Here is a 27,030-nt window from a genome sequence, read left to right on the forward strand (position 1 = left end):
GTAGCAGGCTATGGTTTAACCAATTCACTCCTCCATCTTCCATTTTAGAAAGAGTTTGTTGCATAAATCAAATGTTTCATTCTCACCATAAGATTTTCCTTGCCCTCTCCATTTTTTGGTGTTGGTGGGTTTATACTTTTTCAGATACTTCATCTCCTTTGTCAGCAGAAGTTGGGAGAGAGAATGGAAGCGTGGCCTTGTTTAACTCAAGTTGGGATTTGAGTTGATGGGATTGTGGATGGTATGCAATTCCACAAATTGCCACCAGGTGGCAGAGTGAAACCATCTATATAAGCAGTTTCTGCAACACCCTAGCCTCGCCGGGCTGGAATGGATTCAGTTGAGTTCTGGTTAATTCAGCCAAGGAGGAACCCTAGCATTGACCACTTCTGGACTGAGCTTTCTGTCCACGCACATTAGAGACGTGGAAACTCATCTGCTGCACTGAGCAGCGGTCAGTTACGCTTGGGCTTGTGTATGCAGGAAGCCAGAGGTGGGGCAAAGGAGGCCACGATGTCACCCTGTTGGAGGTGGTGAGGGAACCACACGGGTGTGCTGGACCACTGGCCTGAGCACCTGCTCCATGCACTAAGCACTGTGAGGGCACAAAGGGTCAAGGCAAAGTCCCCACCCAGCAGATGCTAACAAGCTGTGGTGACAAATCCTACAGAGGATGATTGACTGCCATCAGGGATATGAGCTGTGAACACCCTTGGTCTTGTGAGGCAAGTGCTCATCTGAGGATGAAGGAGCAGCTATTCTGCGCTAGCGAGTGGTGTGGCTGTGGACCAGCCCTGCCCAGGTGGCTCATCTGGGCTCTTGTCACAGCGTGGGTTATAATTTGCTGAAAACTCAGCAATTTAAAAGAAAATGACTGATTTGCATGCCAGAGTCGGAGATCTTTCATCTGTTTATTTACTCACTCCCCTAAATTCCCACTACAGTCTGAAGCCGACTGGAGAGATAGGCCAGGCAGAAGTCAGGAGCCGTGAGCTCCACGCGAGCGACAGGTGCCTTGGCCAGAAGCTGGACCGGAAGAGGCAGGGCTGGGCCGACCGCACACTCCAGCAGGGGGTGCTGGCGTCCCAGGCAGCGGCTTGCCCGCCGTGCAGGCTTCATGGCATTGCACTCTTGCATGTCTGCCCTATACACCTTATTGTTTCTGCCTGGCGTTCCACCTCCCTCATTGAACACTAATCAAGACGCCGGGTTTTGCTGATACAGTTCTGTTCTTGGATCGCTGATAAACGGGTGTGTGCCCATGGACTATGGACTGACCCTGCTGGGCATGGCATCGTAAGCAGCACTGTGTTCTGGAAAATTCCTGTGACACTGGTAGCCACAATTGTTGCTAGATCCACTGGCAGTTGTAAACCTTTTTGGCTGTAACTCTGCCATTCCCTCTTTGTCGGAACCCTTGTCGGCAGAGAAGCTTCTGGTCACTCAATGTCCAGTTCCTCAGTGGCGCCACTCATACAGGGGAGAGATTGCTCTTGCTCCCACTTCTGCCCCCCACCTTGAGCAGCAGAGCATTAAGGAGCCTCTGGGTCTGGTATCCCCAGGGAACGTAGACCTTTTCATGTGTCTGAGGTGTCCAAAGGGTCTCACCTTTGGCCGGCGTGGGCCACCTCCAGTTGGTGCCCCAGGGCTTTTGATCCATCCCTGCTAACGGATGTGTCACCCCAGTCTTGCTGCCTCCACAGGCAGGCAAGAAGCCTTGGTTTCTTTAAGCTGGAGGAAGAGAAAGCAGACAGCTGAGGACGCCATTGTCCACTTCCGAGCTCCCCAAGTGTGCACAACCTCGGCTGCAGCCCCTGGACCCTGGTGCTCCTTACATGTGACACCGCCACCACTCAGGTCCTGCCCCCACCCATGCTCCGTCCCACCTGCCCAGACTCCAGGGTCTCCGGGAGCACTTCTGCTGTGAATGCATGGGTTTTGTCTTACTGCTGGAGTTTTATGGAGGGGGTTGTAGAAAGTGCAAACTTGAGCCAACTCCTACTACCTTGTTTAAAACCTGACCCTAGAATCCTTTAAGGTTTCCCACCACTGAAGTTGGCTTTTGCTGCTCACAGCCAGGAAACCGAACCGACACTGATGGGAGCAAACATTAGACAGCCTGACGTGTGCTGAGGCCGCGGAGCAGGTGAGCACAGCAAGCTGCTGCAGGGTGGGGCCCTCATGCAGAGTGGGGCCGGCGCAGGTGTGCTGCGTTCCCTTCAAGTGTGCATGGTGATAAGCTGAGCACCTCGCTGCATACGACAGGGGAGGTGAGCTTGCTCTGACGGCTTTGGGTGCGAGGATAAACAACACTTGGGAGGCAGGAGGCTGGTGCCAGCAAGTGAGAGCCACATCCAAGCCTGACGCTGAACAGCAGCAATGAGCTGGGGAGAAAAGCAAGGCACAGCAATGACTGCAGGAGCCTGCAGCAGTGGTCTTAAGGCTGGGCGAGTAATGGGTGCCACCTCCCATTGGAACCAGCTCTTCAATGGCAAAGGTGACCCCTGTGCTAGCTCGCGGGACTTAGTCTGTGCTGCTGGAGGGGATATGTGGCCACACGGCTGTGTTCAGCGTGCAAGCGCAGGACTAGGCAGCCACACACGGTGCCGTGGGGTAGCCTTGGAGGCCTCACTTGGCACACTGGTGGCAGCCTCCAAGGTCATCCTCACCATGCAGGCAGTTATAGGGACACCACATTCACAAGAGACAGGCTCCGTGAGGTGCTGCAGGGACTTCCGTAGAGAAAAGCAGGTGTAGTCCCTTCCAGTCCCACCGTTTTCAAGGCGGTTCAGGAACCCAAAGCCAGTGGGCCTTCTCACTCAGCTCTAGAACTGCACACTCGAAGGGACGCAGGGCCCTTCATCGGGAACCGACAGCTCTCTGAGGTCCAGGCCCGAGGACGGCTGTGTCACAGCCAGGTGAGGCTGCCAACCACTGGCAATTTGTCCACAGCGCCCCAGGTCAGTGTGGAGCCACGAGCCCAGCTGCTCGTCAGTTCCCCTTGCCTTACCCCGAGGCCTTCAGCCGCCTTGCACTCGCAGTTCAGCAACTCTCTGGAGTATGCAGTTTCTATCTATACAGATTTGTACACTTTAGCTACTGTCAGGGACCCTTTAACCAGATGCCGCAGTCACATCCAGAAACCTCTGAGCATCTCAGCAAGGCTCACCTCGGCAGCTCTCCCTGGTTCCTGATTGTGGCAGAGCCCTGGGGTTGGAGGTGCTGGCATGCTGTGTGTCCACACACCTCTTTTCCCAGCCTTTATTAAACAACCAAAGTTTTCCTCCAGGAAAACTTCAGAAAGCCAATTATAAGAACGGTGAAGAGTCGCCGAGGTCAGGAAGATGGCTGGGGCTGACACCAAACACAAGAGCAGGGTGGTGGGTGACAAATAACAGACTTGGCATGAATGGCAAAGTGCTCACCGTCCAAAGATGCCATGGTCAAGCTGACGGTCGCGAAATGCACCACTCATGACTCCTCTTCATAATCATTTAAACCAAACCTTAGGAACTTGTCCTAAGAAGCCTGGCACGCCTGCAGCAGCACCTAGCCGTGCGACCTGGAGGTAGGTGCCTATGTATTAGCAACGGGCACCATCACAGCAGGATGAGGACACACGCTCAGAAATTTTCCTTCAACATGCTTTAGGGTCTCTCTCTTCCGCCACTCAGCCAGAGCTCCCTTCAGACACCTGCCCCTGGGGTCTGCCTTCCATAGCAGAAAAATGGAACTGGGGGGTAAAACCAGGACTCAAACCCAGGCAGCTGGACACTGGACAGCAGCCAAGGACCGACCCCCCGAAAAGCCAGCCCAGCTGCTCATGCCAGTGGCACACACAGTTCTTGTGCTGTTCACTTGAGCTCGCTCTGCTTTCTCAACCAGCTCATTTAAAAGGCAGAGATCACATCCTACCTTCCGTTGCCAATCCCAACAGCAGTCATCAGCCCCATTCAGGATGCACAAGGCAAGAAAATGGATGGGGGAAGAAATGGGACCGTAGAAACTCCAGGTGATCCTTCCAAGTGTGCAGGAGGAAACCTTTCCTTTAGTCTTTGAGCCGGACACGGTTCTGTTGCCAAAAATGAATAAGGTCTCACTTCTGGGTCAGAGCTTTCTCAGGCCAGTGCTAGGGAAAGCTGAGGCTGTGGCCCTGGTTCAAGACACAGCAGGACATGCCTTGCCTGACAGGGACAGTCACTGCTCACACAAGGGTGCATTCTCACGGGCGGCGAGCCCACCGTGGTGCCCCGGGAAGCTGCTGACTGCAGCTGTGTGTGGCCTTGGGTGTGCCTGGCAGCAGAAAGCGGGATGGCAGCCTCGGACTTGGCCTTCAGATGACTTTTCTTTTTAATCTGAACAGAAAACTGGGCAGAAAAATCATAAAACGTACCCCCCCCCCGCCCCCGTTTCTGCAACACTTCACGTTTAGTTTGGGAAGTCCTGCCCTGTTTGGAAGTAATCCTGTAGCCTGTAAATGAAAAGCAAACCACACAGTTCGAAATCAGGTTTTGTTTTTATATGAACAGAAGTAGACCATCTAGAAACATTTCAGTTTATTTAAATTGTTTAGAATATGAAACCGAATTTGAGCGAGTGCCAGAGAAGGGACTTCACTGTTGGGTGTTTAATGAAAACAGCTTCTACACAGGATCCCAAGAGACTTACAGAAAAGGGGCAAAGCCCTAATAGTAAGCAAATAAAACTCATGTTTTAAACAGATCATACAAAAAATTGATTTATACTCCATTTCCCTTTTTTTGATATTGAGAAAGTGCAGATTTAACAAAAGGTAGCCACACCCTTTCTATGTACAATGCCGATTATAATTATTATGCAAACACCGAAACTGTCAGTCTGTTACCCAAAAATCCCAGCGTTGAGCTCTCGAACCTTAGGTCACTGAATGAGGATTAAAGAGTTAGAAATTAAAGCTACTGCCACATTCCAGATAAAGGGAAGTAACAAAGTTAATCTAACAGGCTTAACCTAAAACTGAAAAATTCAGTATGACTTCATCTTTTCTTCAATGGAAATGAGGGATTATTTGGCAATGCTGCTTTTCACTAGTAAACAATGATAAGGTCAAGTGAAGGAAACCCCAAGAAGAGTTGGTCAGGCAGAGAAAGTGGTTTCTAGGGCACTATCTGGAAAACTCATGGGTTTTCACAGCAGGTAGGGCCCTATGGTGCTTGTCTGTGAGCCAAGAGGTCATTAAGATGCTGTTCACGGCACAGAGACTTTCCAATGGAAGCTGCTGTCCTAGGCTCGGCCTCTGCTGGGAATGAATCGTGCCATTCACGAGGCTACAACAAAGGTGTCATCTTAGGATGCTGGCAGCATAGCCAACTGAACTTCCCCAGCCTGACGATAGCGATGAAGCACAACTGGAAAACAGGGTGAGAGCTCGGGCGAGGTCTTCTCTCTTCCATGCATGGAAAGCCTTCTATTGTCCTTCCAAATGCAAGTGTCCCAAAATGGCTGGGAAGACAGGACTTAGAAACGAGTTATTCTAAATCTTAAGGTAAAAACAACTTAACACTGAAGAGTGTTCTCCAGAGGCCAAATCTCGAGACATTTGGCAAATGTGTTAATAAAATTCACTCCTCCCTGCCCTTGTTTTCAAAACCACCTTTACTGGGCAGCCCAACTGCTAGAGGAGTTGCCAACACAGAGACATTTAGGTTAAGAGACTGATCTAGGACAGTGGAGAGGCTACCTGCCTAGTCAGAAAGACAAACCCCAACACCAGTGCATGCAATTAACCCTTCTGGATCAGAAACGCGGCAGACGGAGGGGGAGGGGGAGAGGGAAGGGAGCGAGCAGAGGGGGGAGGACACAATGAACTGACAACTGGATAATAGGCAGTTGAAACGTGTCTTTCAGTTTACTTAGCAAGGTAAATCAGTGCTTTATGTTAAACTTGACATCCTACTATTTGCCCCTTTTCGTGTTTAAATAACTCATACCAGGGGGAGAAGCAAAGAAAGCAGCATGCAAGAAGGTGAGAGGAACAGTGGCCAGGGAGGAACGGGGAAGGAACAGCTTTAAATATGAAGGCCACTTCAAATGGGACTCAGCAAACCAGAGCACTGGCGCCCGCATTCCCCCGTCCTCGTCACTAGTCTGACAGAGAGCTGAGCACACGTCTGAGTGACTTACACGTCTGATCATCTTCTGCACATGCTTCCAGCAGAACAAAAAAGGAAAAACCAAAGTTCCTTTCCACATAAGGCACAGGACAAAATTAACCTCATTTACATAGTCAAGGCGAAAATGAGTGAGTTCCTGGCTTTTGTTTGTTTCCTCCGCTATTACATGTCTACAGGTTAGAGGGACTCAAGCACATTATCCATGACAGAAAATTCCACTGTTGTACAAAATAAAATTGTTAATTCTAACTTTTATTCTTATACAATTTGCGGAATAGAGCTGAAATGATTGCTATAGGTTTTAATGTTGATAAGAACTGGGCTATAATACAACTGAAATGCAGTGGTGAGCTGAGCAAGTCCATTTAAACATGAAGTCACAGACATGATTTTTCTATACATTTTTCTTGTTTAAAGAAAAAGTCAGCAAGCAGTCACAGATGAGAACAAACAAAACAGGTGGACTGGATAGTTAGGATGAGGAACAAAATATCTGTTTAGAGTTGAAAATGGACAGTGGTTTATTTGCAGCAAGAGATCGCGTGTGGATGGCAGCTGTCGGCAGGGGGCGCTCAGCAGCACTTGCTCTTCCAGCCCGTCACACCGCCTCCACTGCTGATGTCCACGTTTTCGCTGTTGGGCTCTTTCACAGGGGTCTGCAACACAAGAAGAACTGCCATGGAGAAACCAATCTATGCAACAAAAAGCAGTGAGTCACATGGGACTGGTCTTCCCCACCGCCCCCAAGCAGAGTTGGAAGTTGGGTTTTGGTCTTCCTTTAGCCAACACTGTGAACACTTCCTGGTAAGTCTTTATCCACGCTTCTGAAAACACATCGGCCGAACTCTTTTTGAACAGATTCTGTAATCTCAGCCTGATCTGAGTGTTCCGCAAGCAAGCTGTATAAAAGCTAACTCCAGGGAAGCACACAGCCCTCTGTCTTAAAGAAGTGCCACTGTACCCCAACTTTAAAAAGGCCACCTCAACTAGGATTGAGTGACAAATATGGGACGCAGCCCGCCTAGGTAACAAGCTGAGGGCGAGTTTCTTCTTGGTGCAATCCTCAACTCCCTAACATTCTAAATGTTTGTTTTTTTTTTTTTTTTAAGATTTTTATTTTTATTACAAAGTCAGATATACAGAGAGGAGGAGAGACAGAGAGGAAGGTCTTCCATTCAATGATTCCCTAAGTGACCGCAATGGCCGGTGCTGTGCCAATCCAAAGCCAGGAGCCAGGTCTCCCATGTGGGTGCGGGATCCCAAGACTTTGGGCTGTTTTGGACTGCTTTCCCAGGCCACAAGCAGGAAGCTGGATAGGATGCAGGACTGCCGGGATTTGAACTGGGCCCATATAGGATCCCAGTGCCTTCAAGATGAGGACTTGAGCCACTAAGGCCACCACGCTGGGCCCCCTAAAATGTTCTTTTAAAATCAGGCAGTCCTACATTACAATCGGGAAACATTTTTCAGTGGTAACTTAGTCAGTGCTACCCTCTCCACGTCCCTCTGATTTTGGTCATGGATTTCCCCACATGGAGACCAGGTCTGTGTATTCCTGTGAACCTGACTTCCTCACTCGATCCACATGATCCGTCAATGTTGTCTGTGTGTAACATTAAGTTCATGAACAGAATTTTTAAATCTTGGATGTATCAAGAACCTACTGTCTCATGAAAACAATATAAAAATAAGGCAAGCTTAATCCGGGTAGCTCATGGAGTGAAACTTCAAGCAGGCCAAGTGAATTCTAACTTCTTTGAAGGAAGAGAGAACTTCCACTCGCTGGTTCACTCCCTAAATGACCCAAACAGCTGGTCCGGAGCCAGGAGCTTTATCTGGGCCTCCCAGGTGGGCACAAGAGCCTGAGCACTTGAGGACCCTCTTCCACAGCTTCCCAGGCACATCAGGAGGAGCTAGATGGGAAGTGGAGCAGCTGAGGCTCCAAGTCGCCCACTATGCCACAACACTGGTCTCCAGGGGAAGTCAATCTGCCCCTAGGGCTAACCTATGCACTATCTATTCTCATCGCCTTTTTGAGATTCTTTTCCTCCTGGAGTGTTAAAACAGCAAATTACACACAAAAGACTTGTGGGGCTGGTGCAACAGCTTAACAGGCTAATCCTGTGACAGCATCCCCATATGGGTGATAGCTCGTGTCCTGGCTGTTCAACTTCTGATTCAGCTCCCTGATTGTGGCCTGGGAAAGCAGTAGAGGACGGCAAGGCTTTAGGCACCTACACCTAACATGGGAGACCTGAAAGAAGCTCAACTCTGCCTGTTGCAGATTTTGGGTCTTCCTCTTGTTTCTCCTTCTCTCCAATAAAAAGATTATTGTAGGTTTTCTCTTTCTCCCCAAACTTAAATCTTTGAGAAAGATGTATGGAAGACAGTAAGTTGGCTCAGGCACTGGCCCAGAGCAAGCACAGGGTGCCCCACCCCAAGCTGTGGTCAGGCAGGTCCTCCCTCAGTGTGGGTGCCCCCCGCTGTGGTCAGGTCCGAAGGGGAGGGCACCAACCCAAGAGGTTTGCTCTTCACCCCAGCAAGTCGCTCACAGTCCACCTCTTCATAATTTCACAGGACACCGATAAACAGAAAAACTGGGCCAAAGGATGAACAAAGTTTACAGGAAAAAAAAAGCAAAACCAGTGGCCATATGGGATGCTGGTGCTACAAGCACAGATTAGCACACCAAGCCGGCCCTATTTTTAGTAACTCACATGCATGAGGAACAGAGAAGGAATTCCCATCTGCTGGCCGAGTCCCTGAATGGGCACAAGAGCTGTGACCGGACCATAGCTGATGCCATAAACAGGTAACTCTGCTTGGGTCTCCATGTGGGTAAAAGAGCCCCCTGACCCTCCCTCCAATGATGTGGGCCAGCTTCCTGTTTGCCTGGGCACTGAATGAGAGTTCTGACATAGGAACAGGTTACTCATCCAAATTAGCTTTAGAATGACAGCAATTTAAAACATGTGAAACCCAATTCTAGGGCCTAGTGCAGTAACTCAGCCTCCTCCTTCAAGCACTGGAATCCCACATAGGTGTTGGTTTGTGTCTTTTTTTAAAAAACATGTTAGAACCTGGGAACAAAACTGCCCAAAAGGGTAATGAGGAATTCTGTATAGCCCTGCCCCAAATCCCATCACTCCGGGCCTACTACGGTTTGGGGTATGCCTCTCCTTCCAGAGAGTGTGTGTCTGGGTATACACATTAGGTATATCATTGTTTTAAATCACTCAATATACAATTAATATCCATTATACCTAATTGCTGAAAGCCTCCCTATTTCTGAAATCAATTTTTCTGGCTGAATTCTCACAGAAAACATCTCCAAACATAGAGACTCCCAAAACCTGATGTGAAGCCGGGGTCTGGAAGGACCACGTGGGCAGTCCCTGGGACAGCAGGAAGCCAGCACTGGTCTGACCAGTGCAATGCTGACTTGCACACAACTTTCTCGTGCTTTAAGAAATTAAGTTGCCTGGTTTTAATGATTCTACACAGAAAATTTACTACAATGAAAATGTCTAAAATCAGTTTCTATTGCTCAGAAATTTTAGAAGACTTACATAGTGACCAAACACCAGCCTATAAACAAATGTTGATGAAATATAACATAAATATCCTTTTGACTTGCTTGAGAAGTGACTGTGAGCAGAGCAGTGCATATTTCGTAAGACAGTAAGGACAGCATGGGAAGCGACAACGGGAGCTTACCTTTCGAAGGATATCTTCGGCTAATGTGAGGAAAGCCTTTTCAATGTTTATATTTGCTTTTGCACTAGTCTCAAAAAATCTAATACCATGCTCTCTTGCAATCTGTGAAAGAAGAAAGATGTCATCACAAAAAGATTGTCTGGTTTGTCCACAGAGCTCTCCACCCTGAGGGAAGAGCACCCCACCCTCGCCGGCTGGACTCGCCAGCGGACTGTGTGGTCACTGTGACCCCTAACGTTTCTTTAAAGGCTTAAAATGAAAAAACCAAGAATCAATTATCAGGATTTTTCTTCTCCTTGGTTGCCTAAATGAGATTACTACAGCCACTGAGCAAGCTCTCCCATAGATGTTGGATATGCACTGAAAAGTGATACCCAAACAGGAGACTACTGCTTCCAAAACGAATTTTGAAAGGCCCAGCTCTCGGTGCAGTCCCTCTAGCACAGACATCAGAAGCAACACTCCATTCACAGCAGGTGGGCAGCCAGGAGCTTCACTGAGAAATCTTTACCTGTTCTCCTTTTCCTTTAGGTACAACTCTTTTATCATCCATATCACACTTGTTTCCTAGTAACATTCTTTCCACATCTTCATTGGCATGCTAAAACAGAAAAAAGTTTTAAGTCAAACTTCGGTCATGTGTGAAATTAACAGTCTAAAATTATTTTTCTCAATTCACGTTATTTCACTATCTTGAAAGTTTTTTTTTTTTAAGATTTTATTTATTTTTATTGGAAAGGCAGATATACAGAGAAGAGGAGAGACAGAGAGGAAGATCTTCCATCCAATGATTCACTCCCCAAGTGAGCACAACAGCCGGTGTTGTGCCAATCCAAAGCCAGGAGGCAGTAACTTCCTCCTGGTCTCCCACACAGGTGCAGGGTCCCAAATCTTTGGGCCGTCCTTGACTGCTTTCCCAGGCCACAGGCAGGGAGCTGGATGGGAAGTGGAGCTGCCAGGACTAGAACCAGTGCCCATACGAGATCCTGGCACGTTCAAGGCGAGGACTTTAGCCACTAGGCCACGCCACCGGGCCCTATCTTGAAAGTTTTAAAATAATCACCTCAAACCTATTGCATGCTCAAAACTTTTTTTTTTTTAATAAATTTGAGAGAGACAGACAGCATTCATCCACTGGCTCACTCCCAATGCTTGCAATAGCCAGGACTAGGTCGCTCAAGCTAGCAGCACCACCCTGAGTACAAAGGGCCATTATGTGCTGTCTTCAGGGGTCATAAGTAGGAAGCTGGTTCAGAAGGGATGGTTTGGGTCCCAGGTACCCCAGTACAGAAGCAGAGGCAAGAACAGGTCCCAGGTACACCAGCATGGGATACAGGCCTACCAAGCTTAGCTGACTGTACCACAACACCCATAAAAAGCCATTCTTAGGAGCTTTAAGAATTCCAAATCATCTGAGAATCAAGATGATGGAATAGGGCAAGGACACGTTTAAACAGAGAAACATTAAGCAGTGTGAACCAGAGAGGACACATTCCAGAAAATAGGAGAGAACAGAATGACAGCAGAGGAGGGCCTGGAGACTGACAGACACAGGAAACAGTGTGGTGTTACAGTGACTAGATACCCCAGTGGCATTCAGTGAGTGGTGATCTGAATTCCACCAGCAACCAGGCGAGAAGGAGCGTTCACTGGAAGCTCAGGAGGTGAACCTAGACCAAGGACTGTCCGTCCTGCTGTCTGACTTGACCAGGAGCAGAGACAGCAGCAGATCCCAGACAGGCGGTGCAGGAACGGGGTGAATTTCACAGCCCAGTCTGCCCCCTAGAGCCAAACTGCGGGCCATTTTGTATAGGAAGGAAAAGGTTATGGGACAGGACTGCGCATGCACTGAGCTTGGAGTGAACTCATTTCTGGTTCAGTGAACTAAAATAACGTTGCATCCTACAGATTCCACCCAAGACATGTCCAAGTAGCCCTCAGACCTGACGGCCAGCACATCAAGAACTCCAGTAGTGGCACATCAGGTGCCATTTTGTAAAGTGTGGCAAAAAATTTTAAGACTGCAGGGACAGCAGTGAGCTGCACAGGCACTGAGCTGGGAGCAAACTCACTAAGCTCAGTGCATTTCACTGGTCCCACAGGAAAATAATGCCAACTCTGGCATCACACAGGTCAAAATTGGTCCGTGTGGCCGTCAGACCTAATGGCCAACAGGTTCCGGCAAGATCACCACCAACAAACACCAAGCTATATAGGACACCTGGTGTCCCCATAATCCTGGGAACTGTTCTAACAGCAAGTGGGAGAAAGGTTGTACAGACAACTGTGCAGCCTCAGCACAGTATCACAGGAGGTAGACAGCGGTGAGTCAGGACCTGGGGCTACAGAGACCATGGTGGAAATCTAACATAAGAACTCAGACCTGGAACTCGCTGTAGGGAGTGGTACAAATGACTGCAAAGAGCCGTGTACCAACCTCAATAAGTAAAACTGAATTGTAGACCTGTGGGTGACACAGCCCCCAAGAAGAATCTGATAACCTGAAGTACAATGAACAAGAGCAAAAAAGAAGAGACAAAGGAACAATGAATATTAGTGAAGACACCTCTGCAAAGGAGCAAAAGCCTTTGCCAACCTCAGAGTTAACTGAGGAAGACAAAGAAATTAAGGGATACAGAATTCAAAACACTTGTTATAAAGCTTCTTAATAACAAGCACAGAAAGCAGGTGTTCAAGGAATGTCACACAGGAAGTCAATCAAATGAAAGCTGATATCAGAAATTAAGAATACAGTGGAGCAAATTAAAAGTACAGTGGAGAGTCTCCAAAACAGAATGAAGGAAACAGAAGAAACAATCTCAGAATTGGAAGATAATTCCTGTCACCATAGGGAAACAAAAAGCTAGAAGCAGAGCTTGGTCAAACCAAAAGAAGTATTCAAGAATTGAAACAATATTAAAAGGCCAAACATAAGAGTTATGGGAGATCCAGAAGGTGCAGAAAGAGAAGTTGGGTTTACAAATGTATTTAACAAAATTAGATTAGGGAAAATTTCCCTAATCTAGAGAAAGATTTGGGAAACAACATCCAGGAAGGGCACAGAACTCCCAAAAGGGTTGAACAAAAGCAAGCTTCACCAAGACATATGATAATCAAACTCTCTTCAATTAAACATAAGATCCTTAAATGTGCGTTAAAAAAAAATCAATTGACACATAACGGAATGCCAGTTAAATTCACAGGAGACCTCTCACAGGAGGCCAGAAGAGAATGGAGCAACATATTCCAGATTCTAAAGGCAAAAAATAGCCCAGGATAATGTGTCCAGCAAAACTTTCCTTTGTCTTTGAAAATGAGATAAAATTCTTCCACAGTAAAGAAAAGGTAAAAGAATATGCCCCCTGAGCGTCTCAAACCTCGGGCAGCCATGCTGCCCAGGGTGCTCGGGTGCCCTGCCACGAGTCCAGCCTAGCACAGCCAGGCTTACCACCACGTACGTAAGTACATGGGGTGAGCCGCTCACGGGCGGCCAGCGCGCCATTTGGCGCCAGGCTGCGCCTGCTGGCCGCTCGGCCAGGAAATTCTGGAATTTGATTCCTTTGATATGCTACAGGTGTCACTCCATGCTGAACCCACAGTTCTCTGAGAATGTGTATTAGTCCTTAAGAGTCTCAATAGCAGTAAATCTTCCTCTGAAGAACCTATAGTCACTTTATACTGCAGATTACCAACACCAGTCCCTTCAAAAGCAAAATTCTGGGCTTGTCCAGCAGGATACCCCATTACCTGATAGGAGGAGGGATCAGCAGAGTGGTCACAGAAGGCAAGACTATGACATTGTCTGGCATTTGAGAACCATACTCGGGGCTAGAATGTGTCAGGTATGGGTTGACCAATCCCTGTGCAAACTCTGACCCCACTGGATGGTTTAGAAGGGCCGGAGGAGTCTATGCAGGAGGCATGACAGTCTATGGGGCGCGCTGGGCTGACCCAGAGCAACCTCTGGCATACTTAACACTGGCTGGGAACAGGCCTGGTTGGGGAGCTTGGGGGAGGCCTTGGCTGGGTGGAGGTTACCAGTAAGGGGTGCAGGAACTGGAAGGGGGCTGAGTTCTGGTCGGGTCACAGTTGTACTCCCTTGGCACAAACATGTATTCGGACTTGACGCACCATGCTGGGTTAGACCGCAACACAGTTTGGTGCTCTGGAGGACCAGGGTAGATGTGGGACGGACTCGGCTAGGTTTCAACCCCAACTGAGCCATATATGAGCTATATGTGGGCATGGAAGAGCCGTGGCTGGGCTGAAACTCTCAACAGCAGGAACCAGAATGGGTTGAAGCGGTGCTGGCCAAAGGACTTGCTGGTATGCGTGAAACCTGACACCAGGAAGGGGTCTGATGGAGGAATCTGAACAGTTCCTCTGACAGGACACTGACCCTAGAAATAAACGCAGGAAGTATGGAGGTAAACAACCCAGAAGAGGCTTTAGAAAGTGACCCACTGGCATACATTTGGCTCAGGTTGGGGGCAGACCAGGCTGAGTCGGTTCACGTCATCCACTGGCAAATCCGAGTGCTGGAACTGTGAGGGGGCCTGGCCAGGTTTGGTTGCAATAACAACAGTACAAAACACCAAATGCCAAGGTGAAATGGCCTGTGCCAATAGGGAATGCAGCACCCAACCAGCACACCTCCCACTGATTTAGGTGAGGGACGAGAGTGTGATGGGCAGAGCCAGGAAGAGCTGCAATACTCATCGGTTCCAATGGAGGTCGGGGCTCAGAATAGAACCAACCCAGGGATTACAACCACCAGCTGATCAGAGTGATGGACTGTGGCGGGCACTGTGCTTACTAGTAGTGTATTTAGGAGCCTGGACTGGGAACACCTCAAAGTTTCTTTGGGGATTCCCCTGAACAAAATGGAGGAATCAAAACATTAACCAAGAAAAGATAGAAGATGGAGTAGATCAATCAACCACCTCAGCTATGTTTGCAGCAAAAAACTGGACAAGGGGAAACTCTAAGATGGACTATGTCAATCAGTGGACTCTGCACCAGTCTCATCGTACCTGGATTGTTGCTGATCTAATTGATCGAGGTGACGCTCTGCTGGCTCTGCCCTCAAACCTGAGAGGGCCTCCCTAAGAGGCCGTTGAACTTGACTGGACAAGTGGGATGCTGGACTCTGTATGGTGTGAGCTTTTAATTAGGGAGTCTCGGAGGAACTTGGGCTGTGGTTATGCATCAAGGTGGGGGGACTCACCATGGGGGAGGGGTTTGGGGTGAAGGGGGGAGAATCCCAGTACCTATGAAATTGTTTCATGTAATACACTGTAATTAATGAATAAATGAATAGAAAAAAAAACAAACAAAAGAATATGCCTCTTCCAAACCTTCCCTACAAAGGATACTTAAAGATGTTCTCTTGACAGAGAAAAGGAATAGCACCCATCAAAACCAAAGGCAAATGTAAAGAACATCCCAGTAAAACAACAAAAGACTCAATCAAACAATGAGCAACCTATTGTTAAAATGACAGGACCAAGTCACCACCCATTCATATTAACCCTGAAGTAAAAGGCTTAAATTCATCAATCAAACACCATAGATTAGTAGACTGGATTTAAAAAACAAAACCCATCTATTTGTTGCCTAGAGACAATGCTCAGCAACAAAGATCAGCAGAAACTATATCTCATGGATTTTGGTGTTTGTTTTGTGGCTTTTCATTTAAGGGTATGTACAGTAACTGTAATGGAGACTATCATATCTAGTAGCATATTATTTAGCTCCATGGTGTTTTATTTATTTATTTTTTTGATGAGAAGAATTGAATTGTATTTCACAAATGCATGTAGTTGGAAATCCACTCTAAACTGTGGGAAACATTGACAATGGAGCAGGCTGCATTACGTATGGAATTAATTTTACTAGCATCGTTTCACCACGCCATTTCATAGGCAACAGTTTTCATTGGCACATCTATTTTGATTCACTTAAAATAATCAATTATTTACTTAAAATAATGATTCACTTACATAATTTTTGCCTTCTCATAATTAAAAACTAGTGATTGACAGCTAAGTAGCTTTCAATTTTCTTTTTTCCAAATATGTCAGTCCTTAGAATTAGTGTTAGAAACTTGCCCATTGAGTAAAAGGATTGTTAGTCTTGAGTTCTCATTGAACTCTCATTAAACAACCGTTTTCTTTTAAATACAGCTATATTTCTACATGTTTTCAAAAGAAAGTACTATCTTTTGAGTAAACACATATGAATCAACTGTAAATGTAATTCATCTAGGCTCAATCATCCAACCATCCATCTGTCATCTATCTTTCCTTTAATATTTTCTTTTATGAAAGACATTTGTGCTCCATTTAAAGATCTTCCTCTCTGTCTCTCCTCCTCTCTGTATATCCGGCTTTCCAATAATAATAAAATCTTTAAAAAAAAAAAAAAAAGAATCTTTGTAATGACACAGGGAAGAAGTGTCTTTTTTTGGCCAAAATAAATATTGACTTGTTATTGATTTTGTACTGTGGTTTCATTTAAGGGGATGTATAGTAACTGCAATGGAGACTATTATATCCAGATGTGAGGATACAATGCAGTATGCATCTCTACTTCCAGATGAAAGATGGACTTCCAATGAAACAGTTAACTGTATCTTGACAATGGGATGCTGGACTCTCTGCCATTGTACATGCTCACAATGATGAACATATGACTGGTTATGAAGAACTATACTACAGTAATAATATAGGGGAACTCAGTGGAAGCAGGGCAGGGGACTTGGGGAGAGAGTAGGGGAAATCCCAGGGCCTATGAAATTGTATCATAAAATGATAATAAAAAAAGTAAAAAAAAAAATTTTCCAAATCACAGACAAAACTACCCAACTCGTGGGAGTTAATACATTGTTTCAGTAATATTCAAAATGCCCGAAGTGTCCTTGACCCCAGAAGCACACAAGCACTGCTTTAAGATCTTCCCAGTCATCTATCTGAAACATCTATCAATAACCCTGATCACTAAAAAGGCGCTGCAAGTCACCGAAGACTCATACTTACCTGAGCCTCTGCTAAAACAAGAAAACTTAACCATCACAAGGGATATTTCTAATTGTAAGCAGGCCAATGAATGGAAGCCAATAAATAAGTGATCAACAAAATACCACACACAGATACAATTACCTAAAAGGTAAAGTTACAAGAGCTTGGGCACTATGAGTCTGGTTCAAAAACAGGATGTCAGCAGTTGGACACCCAAATTACAACCCACTACACCTCCAAACACAGCATACTCTAAGGTCAAGGAAGAAACAGATGAAACCCTTTGTCCTTTGAGCATACATGTAACTTGCTCAAAGATTTGAAGATAAGCCTGAACAAGCAGACCTCAGAGCCCTGTACTCCATGGAAGCCTGGTCCTATGGCATGACATAAGGTGATGGTGACCACATCCTGGCTAAGTCCCAAGATCTCCTCACTCACTTAGCCAGGGCTCCTGGTGGCTGCAGGAACCATGTAGCTAAAGAGGGAAGGGGAAATCATGGCCACTGCAGGTCTGGTTCTGATTAAAACTGTTAGTACTGATCAGGAAGGCCTCTATCCTTAACTGGTACCTTTAGAATTGCTATCTTCCACAAGTTCCCTACTTTTTCTTGCTGATTTTCGTTAGAAAGTTAAACCCCTCTGTTGCAGTAACGGTGCAAACGAGCAAGCACCTCTGAGTGTCACAAGAAAACCCCAAGTGAGGCCTTAAGTTTAACATGCATGAGGGGCAGGTATTGGGCCTGATGGTTTACTGGAGCACCTGGGCTGTGATCCCAGCCTTCTCCAGCAGACTGTGGGAAACACTAAGTGACTGCTCAGATGGTGAGCCAACAGTTACCCAGGAGAGCCACAATGACTCTCTGGTTGCCAGCTTTAGCTTAGCCCAGGTCTGGCCCTGTAGACACCTGGCAAATACGCCTATGGATAGGAATTCGGCCTCTTTGCTTTGCAAAAAAATTATCAAAAATGTGTGTGACATTGTGAAGTCTCCTTACATTCTTTCTTAGAAGTCAAAACTACCAGAGTTAATTTTCAAAGTGTTCACCTCCCAAACGGCTGCAATAGTTGAGGCTGTGCAAGGCTAAAGCCAGGAACTCCATTCAAATCTTCCACGAGTGGCAGGAATGCCTGGTAATAACTTGTGCTTCCCAGGTGCATATGCAGGGAGCTGGATTCGAGTAGCAAGACTGCACAGCAACTGCTCTGCTACAGCCTGGTGTCTGCCTTGCTCATGTTTGTAAAAAGCCATGTCTCAGACACAGACATGATCAGTTATTACATACCCAGCAAGGTCATCTTTCTGGGCTCATTAAGTAATAATACATAGTGATCAGAATAAGAAACATTCTGGGTCAATACTTTCTTGGTTCAGGTTTCCTTCTGTTCCCAATCATTACCCTCTTTACTTAGTTGTAAAGAGCAGCAAGGCTAAAACAATGAAAGTGGTTCAAAAGCAGGGAACCCCCGAAGCACTTGGGCCATCCTCTGTTCACTTTCCCAGGCCATGAGCAGCTGGGCTGGAAGTCGAGCAGCAGGAAATCAAACTGGCACCCAAAGGGTGTGCCAACATCGCAAGCAACAGCTTTTCCCACTGTGTTACAAAGCTGGCCTCTGATTTAAGCTTGTATTCATTACATTCTTCCCATCTAGATAACTTCTTCTCACCTCTTCAGACCTCAGCTCAAGTTCATGCCCCTCATCTCCCATGCCTATCTTTTTTTTTTTTTAAAGATTTATTTTATTTTTATTACAAAGTCAGATATACTGAGAGGAGGAGAGATAGAGAGGAAGTGGAACTGCCGGGATTAGAACCAGCGGCCATATGGGATCAAGGCGAGGACCTTAGCCACTAGGCCACACTGCCGAGCTCCCATGCCTATCTTTAGAAGTTTTTGTTTACACACTATCAAAGTACTGTATGCTTCCTAAGCCTTAACACAAGGTAGGTAGTGTGTTTTGTACAGACTTTGTTCCTCAAGGGTCCCTATTGTTGATATTTGATCTTCAATTGTGGCAAATGAGGTGTCAGAACCCTTTTAAAAGGGTGAGACCTGTAGGAGGTCTTTAGGTTACTGGGAGGTATATCCCCAGAAGGGATGGCAGGATCCCATCTCTCCTGTTTCTGCATGGGGACTGACCGACTCCAGCACACGATCTCATTATCCATGGTGATGTGATGCAGCCGAGAACAGTTCAAAAGTGAACCCTTGCAGGTGGCACACCCTCAGACCCCTAAAAACTGTGAACTAAACAACATCTTCTCTTTCTCAGTGGCCTGCCTTAGATTTAAACCTCACTAATGCAGGAGGGGATCATTTATCTTGCTTATACCACATCCCCAGTTGAGTTCAAAGCACTGGTCTCAAGAGCTGTTTCATGGTAAAACTAAATTTTAACAAGTTTCAAAAAGTGATGTATTATATTATTTTTGGCAATCACAATATAGTAAAGTGTACAAAAGAATCAGTATTCACACAGCAAGATATCCACACGATCCTTTATGTTATACAATACTACCAAAATACAGAAGACGCTTTAGAAGCACAGAATCCAGGGGTGAGAGCTTGGGGCAGTGGTTATAATGCTGCTTGAAATGCCCCACCCCCTATCAGACAGACTCAGAAAGAGACCCAACTCCTCCACTTCTAAGCCAACTTCTTGCTACTGAAGGCTCAAATACCTGATTCCCTGCCACTTAAATGGAAGAGCAGGAATGAGTTCCAGGCTGCTGGCTTCAGCTGGCCCAGCTTTGACTGTTGTATCTGGGGAAATAACCAGCCAATGTCTTATCTCTGCTTCTCTGCCATTCACATAAAGTGAAAATAAAAATACACACAGGAACTCACGAGGACACAACAACAGGTCACATATCAAGTGTACTAAGCTAGTAAAGCTCCATGCCTGTGCTGTGTCACAGTGGGGTGAGCCCCACCTATGATTCCAGTATCCTATGTCGGAGCTCCAGCTCCCTGGGAGAGCAGAGGACGGCTTAGTACTTCGGTCCCTGCTGCTCTTATGGGAGACTAGCTGGAGCTCCTGGCCACTGCCATCTGGGGAGAAATCAACAATGGATTCCCACCCTACCACCCTGTCCTTCAATGTTTTTAAAAAGCTTAATTTATTAAGACATAATTTACAAATCATAAAATTAAGCCCTTCTACAAAATACACAATTGAATACTGTTACAATATTTTTTCATTATGCTCTCCCAAACTGCATCTGTCCTTGTCATGCCTTTTCTGTTGCAACATCATCCCCTAGCCCCTGGGAACTATGAATCTTCTGTTTTCTGTTTGCCACTATAACCATCCCTGTATTCTTTTAATGTAGTATGGTTTCAGTTCTCTGGCATACACAGAATTCTAGGGTAATACGATAATTTCCTCTGTGTTTAACATTTTGAAAACTGCCAAACTGTATCCCAAAGCAGCTGCATCATTTACACCCATACTGACAGATGAGTGTGCCGACGTCCCCGAATCCTCATTATTCTCTAGCACTTGTCCTGGCCTGCCCTCCTGAAGAAAGCCACCCGAGAGGCCAGAGCAGCATGTCATTGTGGTTTTGATTGATCTTCTAGTTACTACCAGTCTGAGCAACTTTGTCACAGGCTTGTTTGGTCACTTGTTGATCATTACCTTTGGAGAAATATCTGTTCAGATCATTTTCCAAAGGCACAAAAATATATTCCTATGTCTTGAGAGTTCAATAATTTCAGTGCTTACGATTAGACCTATGGTCCATTCTGAATTAATTTTTTCTGTAGGAAGTAGGAATCTAACTCCATTTGCACGAGGATATACAGTTGTTGTAGTATCATCTATTGGAAGGATCATTCTTTTCCCTTTGAACCACCATAGCAATCTTGTTAAAGGTTTACTCTTGATTTCTATCTTTATGCCAGTAACTGGTTTGGAGTTTTGTCAGTGTACTTATTTATAGGGGCTGGTACTGTGGCCTAACAGGTTAAGTCATCACCTGTGATACTGATATCCCATGAGCTGCAGCTCAAGATCCAGTGGCTCCACTTTCCAACCCTGCTAATGCTCCAAGAAAAGAGGCAGAAGATGGTCCAAATGTGTGGGCCCCTGCCACCCAGCAGCACACCTGGATGAAGCTCCTGGCTCCAGCCTGGCCCAGAGCTGACCACTGCAATCACTTAGGTAGTGAACCTCCAAATGGAAGACCTTTTTCTCTTCAACTATGTAACTCTGCTTTTCAAATATATAAACTACAATGTACTGAATTCAGAAACTTAGATGTGAGGTGTAGGTGTGTTATCCATTAGGCTAAATACCATCCTAGGATTTTCTTCTATATTGGCTAAATTTTAAGTCTCTTAGTTTATGCTGAGAAATGTACAACACCTGGCAGACCAAGTCTTGGATGTCAGTCTGTCGTAAATAACACAGGCATGGCCCGTCTTTGTCCTCAGGTCCCGGTACTGAGCTCCTAATTCCCAGAGTGTGACAGAGTAGCTCATCCACCTTAATTGCAACCATGTTGATGAGGTGATAGGCGGCAGGGTCGCTACCCAGCTTCATAAGGGTGGCTTCTCTCCAGAGGAAGCAATAGAGTAGTTGCAGAGTTGAGTTCTGACAGCACCTCTCACACACTTCTTCCTCATCAGCTCTTCCTCAGTTGTATCCATTACAATAAAACTGCAATCTAATTTCCTCAGTTGTATGAATCATTGTAGCCAACTATTCATCCCAAGTAGAATTGTGGACACCTCTAACTGCAGGCAGCAAAAGTGTGGGTAGCCTAGTGTCCCCAACTTGGGACTAGTGTCTGAATAGAGGGAGGAAGGGCGGTGTTGTGGGACTAAGCCCTTGAATTCAAGGACCCTGACACCAACTGCTCTGGGTAGTTCATGTCAACACAGGATCAAATCCTAAGACATCAGTCGGTATAACCATAGCAATGGTTACTATAACAACCTTGCAAAAGACTTTTCTTTATACAGGCTACCTGGTCAAATTATAAAATAAAGGACAAGGAATTTGAAAACTAATAACGAGCCCTTGGTACTGCTACTACCAAGAAAAAATTTGCTCAAAAACTTGGCTTAAGACTTGGTCTTCATGTATACAGTCAAAATTTGTTTTTTAAAAACTGTTTACTTGAAAAGCAGAGTGAAAGAGACAAAAAGAGAGATTTCTTTCATCTCTTGGTTCTCTTCCCTTCCATATGGACCTCAACAGTCAGGTACCCAGAAACCTATCCGAGTCTCCCTCCAGAGTAGCAGGGACTCAAGCACCTGACCGTTACCTGCTGCTTTCTCAGACAAATGAGCATGAAGCTGAATAAAAAGAGGAGGCAGAACTTGAACCTGAACCACAATATGGGATGCATACATCTCAAACTAACTTAACTCTGTGAGACAATGACAATCTGTGCTTTCTGAATGGCTACACATCACTACTTATAACTAACATTTTACACAAAATGATCTGGCATTGTTTATGGGTTGTTTTTCCCCCCCATATTAGTATGCTGTGTATTTCATAGTCATGAAGGGCCGTGATACTTCCATAAAAATCTTTTAAAAATTACTACTGGAAACTTCATTAAACTTTCAATAAACATTCAGTACTCATCCAATAAACATTCGCTGAGAAAGAGTTCACTAAGAGAGACATCACAAAATCATGGATCGTTTCTCTTTGGGGCTACTTTATAAAATGGCTATATAGAACTTTCTGATAAATAATCATTGCCTTAGATAGAGTTATAAATAAATTACTCAAAAGGTTAAGAAAAAGGTATGAAAAAAATAACACTAAAAAAAAAAAAAAACACCTGGGGGCCCGGCACGATAGCATAGTGGCTAAAATCTTGCCTTGCATGAGTGGGATCCCATATGGGTGCTGGTTCTAATCCCGGCAGCTCCGCTTCCCATCCAGCTCCCTGCTTGTGGCCTGGGAAAGCAGTTGAGGATGGCCCAAGGCCTGGGCACCCTGCACCTGTGTGGGAGACCTGGAAGAGACTTGAGGCTCCTGGCTCCTGGCTCCGGATCGGCCACTGTGGTCACTTGGGGTGAATCATCGGACAGAATATCTTCCTCTCTGTATATCTGACTTTGTGATAAAAATATATAAATCTTAAACACACACACACAATTATCTCAATAGTAGTGACTTCAACAATACTTTATATCCTGAAGACTAACTAGAATATTCTTCCTAAATAAGAACATTGTAATAAAAGGATTAATGCAGTTTCTAGATCTTACCTCATCTATGTTTCTAAGCCATTTGCTGATGTTTTCAAAACTTTTACCGTTGGTGATGTCATATACTAGCATGATACCCATTGCTCCTCTGTAGTAGGAGGTTGTGATGGTGTGAAATCGCTCCTGGCCTGCTGTGTCCCTGAAACAAGCAGCCAACAGTCTATCATAAGGATATTGATATTATTACACTTCAGTTACACGACAAAACAGAACAATTTGGTAAAACAGAGATTATAAACACAACTATATACCATAAAGCAAGATGGAACAACCACTCATTGAACTTTTTAACTTATTACATATAAACAATTATAGCACTTTATAAATATAGATAAATAATTTTGAAGCAAATTTATAATCTTACTGGGTGAAAATTTGGAAAGTGGTAAAAAGTGACACATAAAAATTCTTGTAGTGATTTCATAAATCATAGGAAGCAAAACAAAGACTCTTGGCATTCCATTGGATTTAGCCATCTAGTTCCACACCGTCAGACGGGAGGACAGCCGTCTTGCATTTACACCTAATCACACCAAGTTGTAAAAAGATAACTGCATTTATCAATAACCAGAAACAAGACCACAGTCTGTAAGCAGAAGTTGTTACTACTATTATGCTTTCAGTCAGAAGTGTAAGTGTATTTTGCACCTAAAATGATGCCCTCATTCTATTACAGATTCCTTTTCTATAGATCATTCTCATCAACATACAGTCTGTATCTTGGTACTTCCTATTTTTCCCCAAAAAGGAAAAATTTTTAAATCTTACTCTCTACCCCACATCCCTCCTCCTAACAACTTCATTTCTGTTTCTCTTCCTAACTAACACTTTTCTCTTTCATTCTGAAATAATTATAGCATTCAAGAAGTTGCAGAACCCGTGAAGGTTCCATATACCTCTCCCCCAGCTTTTCCTTATGGTAACCTCTTACAAAACTGGACTATGATAGCAAAACCAGGAAGGTTGTATTGGTACAATCTATAAACCTCATTTGGCTTCATGTTTTTTATAAATTCTCACCTGTGTGTGCACATGTAAACAGAACTCCCTGCAATTTTATCATATGTAAATTTATGTAACCACCAACCAACAAGACAGAAATTATTGTTACCATCCCTCTGCCCTACAAACTGTGGCCAACAGTGTTGTCCATTTCTGTAATTTTTGTCATGTTGAGAATGTAACCTAAATGGACTCAGGCAATATGTTATTTGCCACTTTCTCAGTGTCCCTAAGATCCTATCCAAGTTGCTCCATGTAATACTAGCCTACCCTGTTTTATTCTACAATGTTTTTAATTATTCACACTTAGAAGGACACTTAGGGTTTTTTTAGTTTTTGGCTATCACGTACAAAGCAGCGCCCAGTCCAACTGAGCCACCTGGTCCTAGACAAGCAGCTGAAACTCCTGCAGATCTCTCTCTCCTCGCTGTCCATCAGAGTCCCTGTTTGAAATTCCCTCAAACCCAGGGATGCTCTCAAGTATGAGACATTTAAACATTATGACTGTGTAAAATCAGACCTTCACTGGCCACAAGGCATTCGTTGCCGTAAGAGACAATGGTCATGTCAGTCTGGGTGCTGAGTGCCACCACCCTGCTGCCATCCACATACAGTGAGGAAAAAGGAGGACAAGATCAGTACACTGCACGCCGTCCCTTCCAAAATGGCTGGCTGCTGTCCCTCTGTGCTGCAGCCCACTCTGCCCAGGCACCTCTTATCCCATCTCTAAGACCTAAAAACTCTTAGCCTCTGGATAAAGACTGGTGAGCCCATCTCCCTATTAGGATGCAGTGACCAGGATCTGCAGAGAACCTAGGCCCTAACCAGGTGAGGACAAGCCAGGCTGTACACACAAGAAAAATAAAGCAAACTATCAGGCTTATAAAAGGGCAAGGAAGCCTAGGGAGATTCCGGCAGCAGGGCCAGCAAGTTCAGATTGAAACAGGGTGGAAACTGGGAAGGTTTCATTGACAAGAAAAGGAAGTGAGTCACACCACTTATATGTGGGAGAACAGTGGTCCAATAGGGAAGAATAAAAGACAAAACAAAGGTCAGGAATAATAAAAGGGTCAATGTGCTCAGGATGAAGGAATAAGGGGAGACCAGCAGAACAGACAGAAAACCATGTGGGTGTTGGAGCTGGTGTTGTGGTGTAGCACGGGTCAATGCCAGAAGCACTGGCATCCCACAAGCGCCAGTTTGAGTCCCAGCTGTTCCACTTCTGAACCAGCTCCCTGCTAATGTGCCTGGGAAAACAGTGGCACCCATGTGGGAGACCTAGAAGAAACTCCTGGCTCCTGTTTGGCCTAGCTTTCGCCACTGAGGCCAACTGGTGAATGAACGAGCAGCTGAAGATCTCTGTTTCTCCCTTTTTAATTCTGCCTTTCAAATAAATACATCTTTAAAAAAAAAAAAGGTGGATATTGTGGCATAGCACATTCACCCACCACTTGAGAGATACTTGCATCCTATATTCAGGTGCCCAAGATCAAATCCCACCTCTACTTCTATCCAGCTTCCTGCTAATGCACAACCTTTGACACAGAACACAAGGATTCAAATATCTGGGCTATTGCTGCCCACATAGGAGACATGGATGGAGCCCCTGGCTCCACTGCAGATTATTTAGGGAATGAACCTCAATAAACATAAATGAAAGGGAAGTATGACAGTAGGCAGGAACCACAGACTGTGTAGGATCTTCAAAGCCACGTGAAAGGATCATACATTTCTGTCTAAGAGGAAAGACTATCACTGATGGGATTTGTGAAAAGAAATTATTTAATCTGGGTTTCATGAAGCATCCTTCTGCTACTATGCTGAAAATCTGTGTGTAAGTTTGAGTAGTTGTATACAGAAGCAGAATTAGGTAATGCCAAGGAAAACATCATTCCGAAAACCCTTATCAAAGCCAGGCTTTTCAATCTTCCAGGACTGATCCTTTAGTCAGGTTAAACGACCAAGAAACTAAACACTGCACATATGTATGTATGGTTGAATTTACAGTTTTATTTACATTTTCAACTCAATATTTAATAGCAGTACTTCAGAATTTTTTTTTTAAAGATTTATTATTATTGGAAAGCCGGATATACAGAGAGGAGGAGAGACAGAGAGGAAGATCTTCCATCCGATGTTTCACTCCCCAAGTGAGCCACAACGGGCCGATGCGCGCCGATCCGATGCCGGGAACCAGGAACCTCCTCCAGGTCTCCCACACGGGTGCAGGGTCCCAAATCTTTGGGCCGTCCTCGACTGCTTTCCCAGGCCACAAGCAGGGAGCTGGATGGGAAGTGGAGCTGCCGGGATTAGAACCGGCGCCCATATGGGATCCCGGGGCTTTCAAGGCGAGGACTTTGGCCGCTAGGCCACGCCGCCGGGCCCCAGAATTTTTTTAAAAAAAGATTTATTTTTACTGGATAAGCAGATACACAGAGAGAAGGAGATACAGAAAGATCTCCCATCTGCTGGTTCACTCCCCAAATGGCTGCAACAGCTGGAGCTGAGCCAATCCCAAGCCAGAAGTTTCTTCTGGGTCTCCCACAGTGGTACAAGGTCCAAAGACTTTGGGCCATCCTCTACTGCTTTCACAGGCCAAAAGCAGGGAGCTGGATGGGAAGGGGAGCACCTGGGACATGAAGTGGTGCCCTTAAAGGATCTAGCGCAAGCAAGAGGAGGATTTAGTCACTTAGCTATCACACCTGGTACAGAAATTTTTTTAGCTTTTAATTTCCCTTGGAAGGCAAAAAGAGATATTTCACCTGTTGCTTCATTCCTCAAATTCCTGCAACAGTCAACTGTGCCAAACCCAGGGCCTGGAGCTCTATCAGGGTTTCACACACAGCAGGCAGCCAAGGACATGCGTCATGACTTATCATCTATTAGCATCAACAGGAAGCC

At 45.5% G+C, this 27,030-nt stretch overlaps 1 protein-coding gene across 1 annotated transcript in view; it reads right to left on the reverse strand.

The window, feature by feature from the left end:
- Positions 1-6,373: 6,373 nt before the first annotated feature.
- The window catches only part of RAB10 (RAB10, member RAS oncogene family), a 79,287-nt gene continuing 58,630 nt past the window's right edge, over positions 6,374-27,030 (reverse strand). The window contains exons 3-6 of the mRNA XM_004582647.3: positions 23,128-23,266; positions 10,381-10,470; positions 9,870-9,971; positions 6,374-6,808 (exon numbers count right to left, since the gene is read on the reverse strand). Of these exons, the coding sequence (XP_004582704.1) occupies positions 6,725-6,808; positions 9,870-9,971; positions 10,381-10,470; positions 23,128-23,266 (415 nt within the window). The 3' untranslated portion in view covers positions 6,374-6,724. The remainder of the gene's footprint in view (positions 6,809-9,869; positions 9,972-10,380; positions 10,471-23,127; positions 23,267-27,030) is intronic.

The sequence above is a fragment of the Ochotona princeps genome, chromosome 8 (genome assembly GCF_030435755.1).
Source record: "Ochotona princeps isolate mOchPri1 chromosome 8, mOchPri1.hap1, whole genome shotgun sequence".
Classification (NCBI taxonomy): domain Eukaryota; kingdom Metazoa; phylum Chordata; class Mammalia; order Lagomorpha; family Ochotonidae; genus Ochotona; species Ochotona princeps.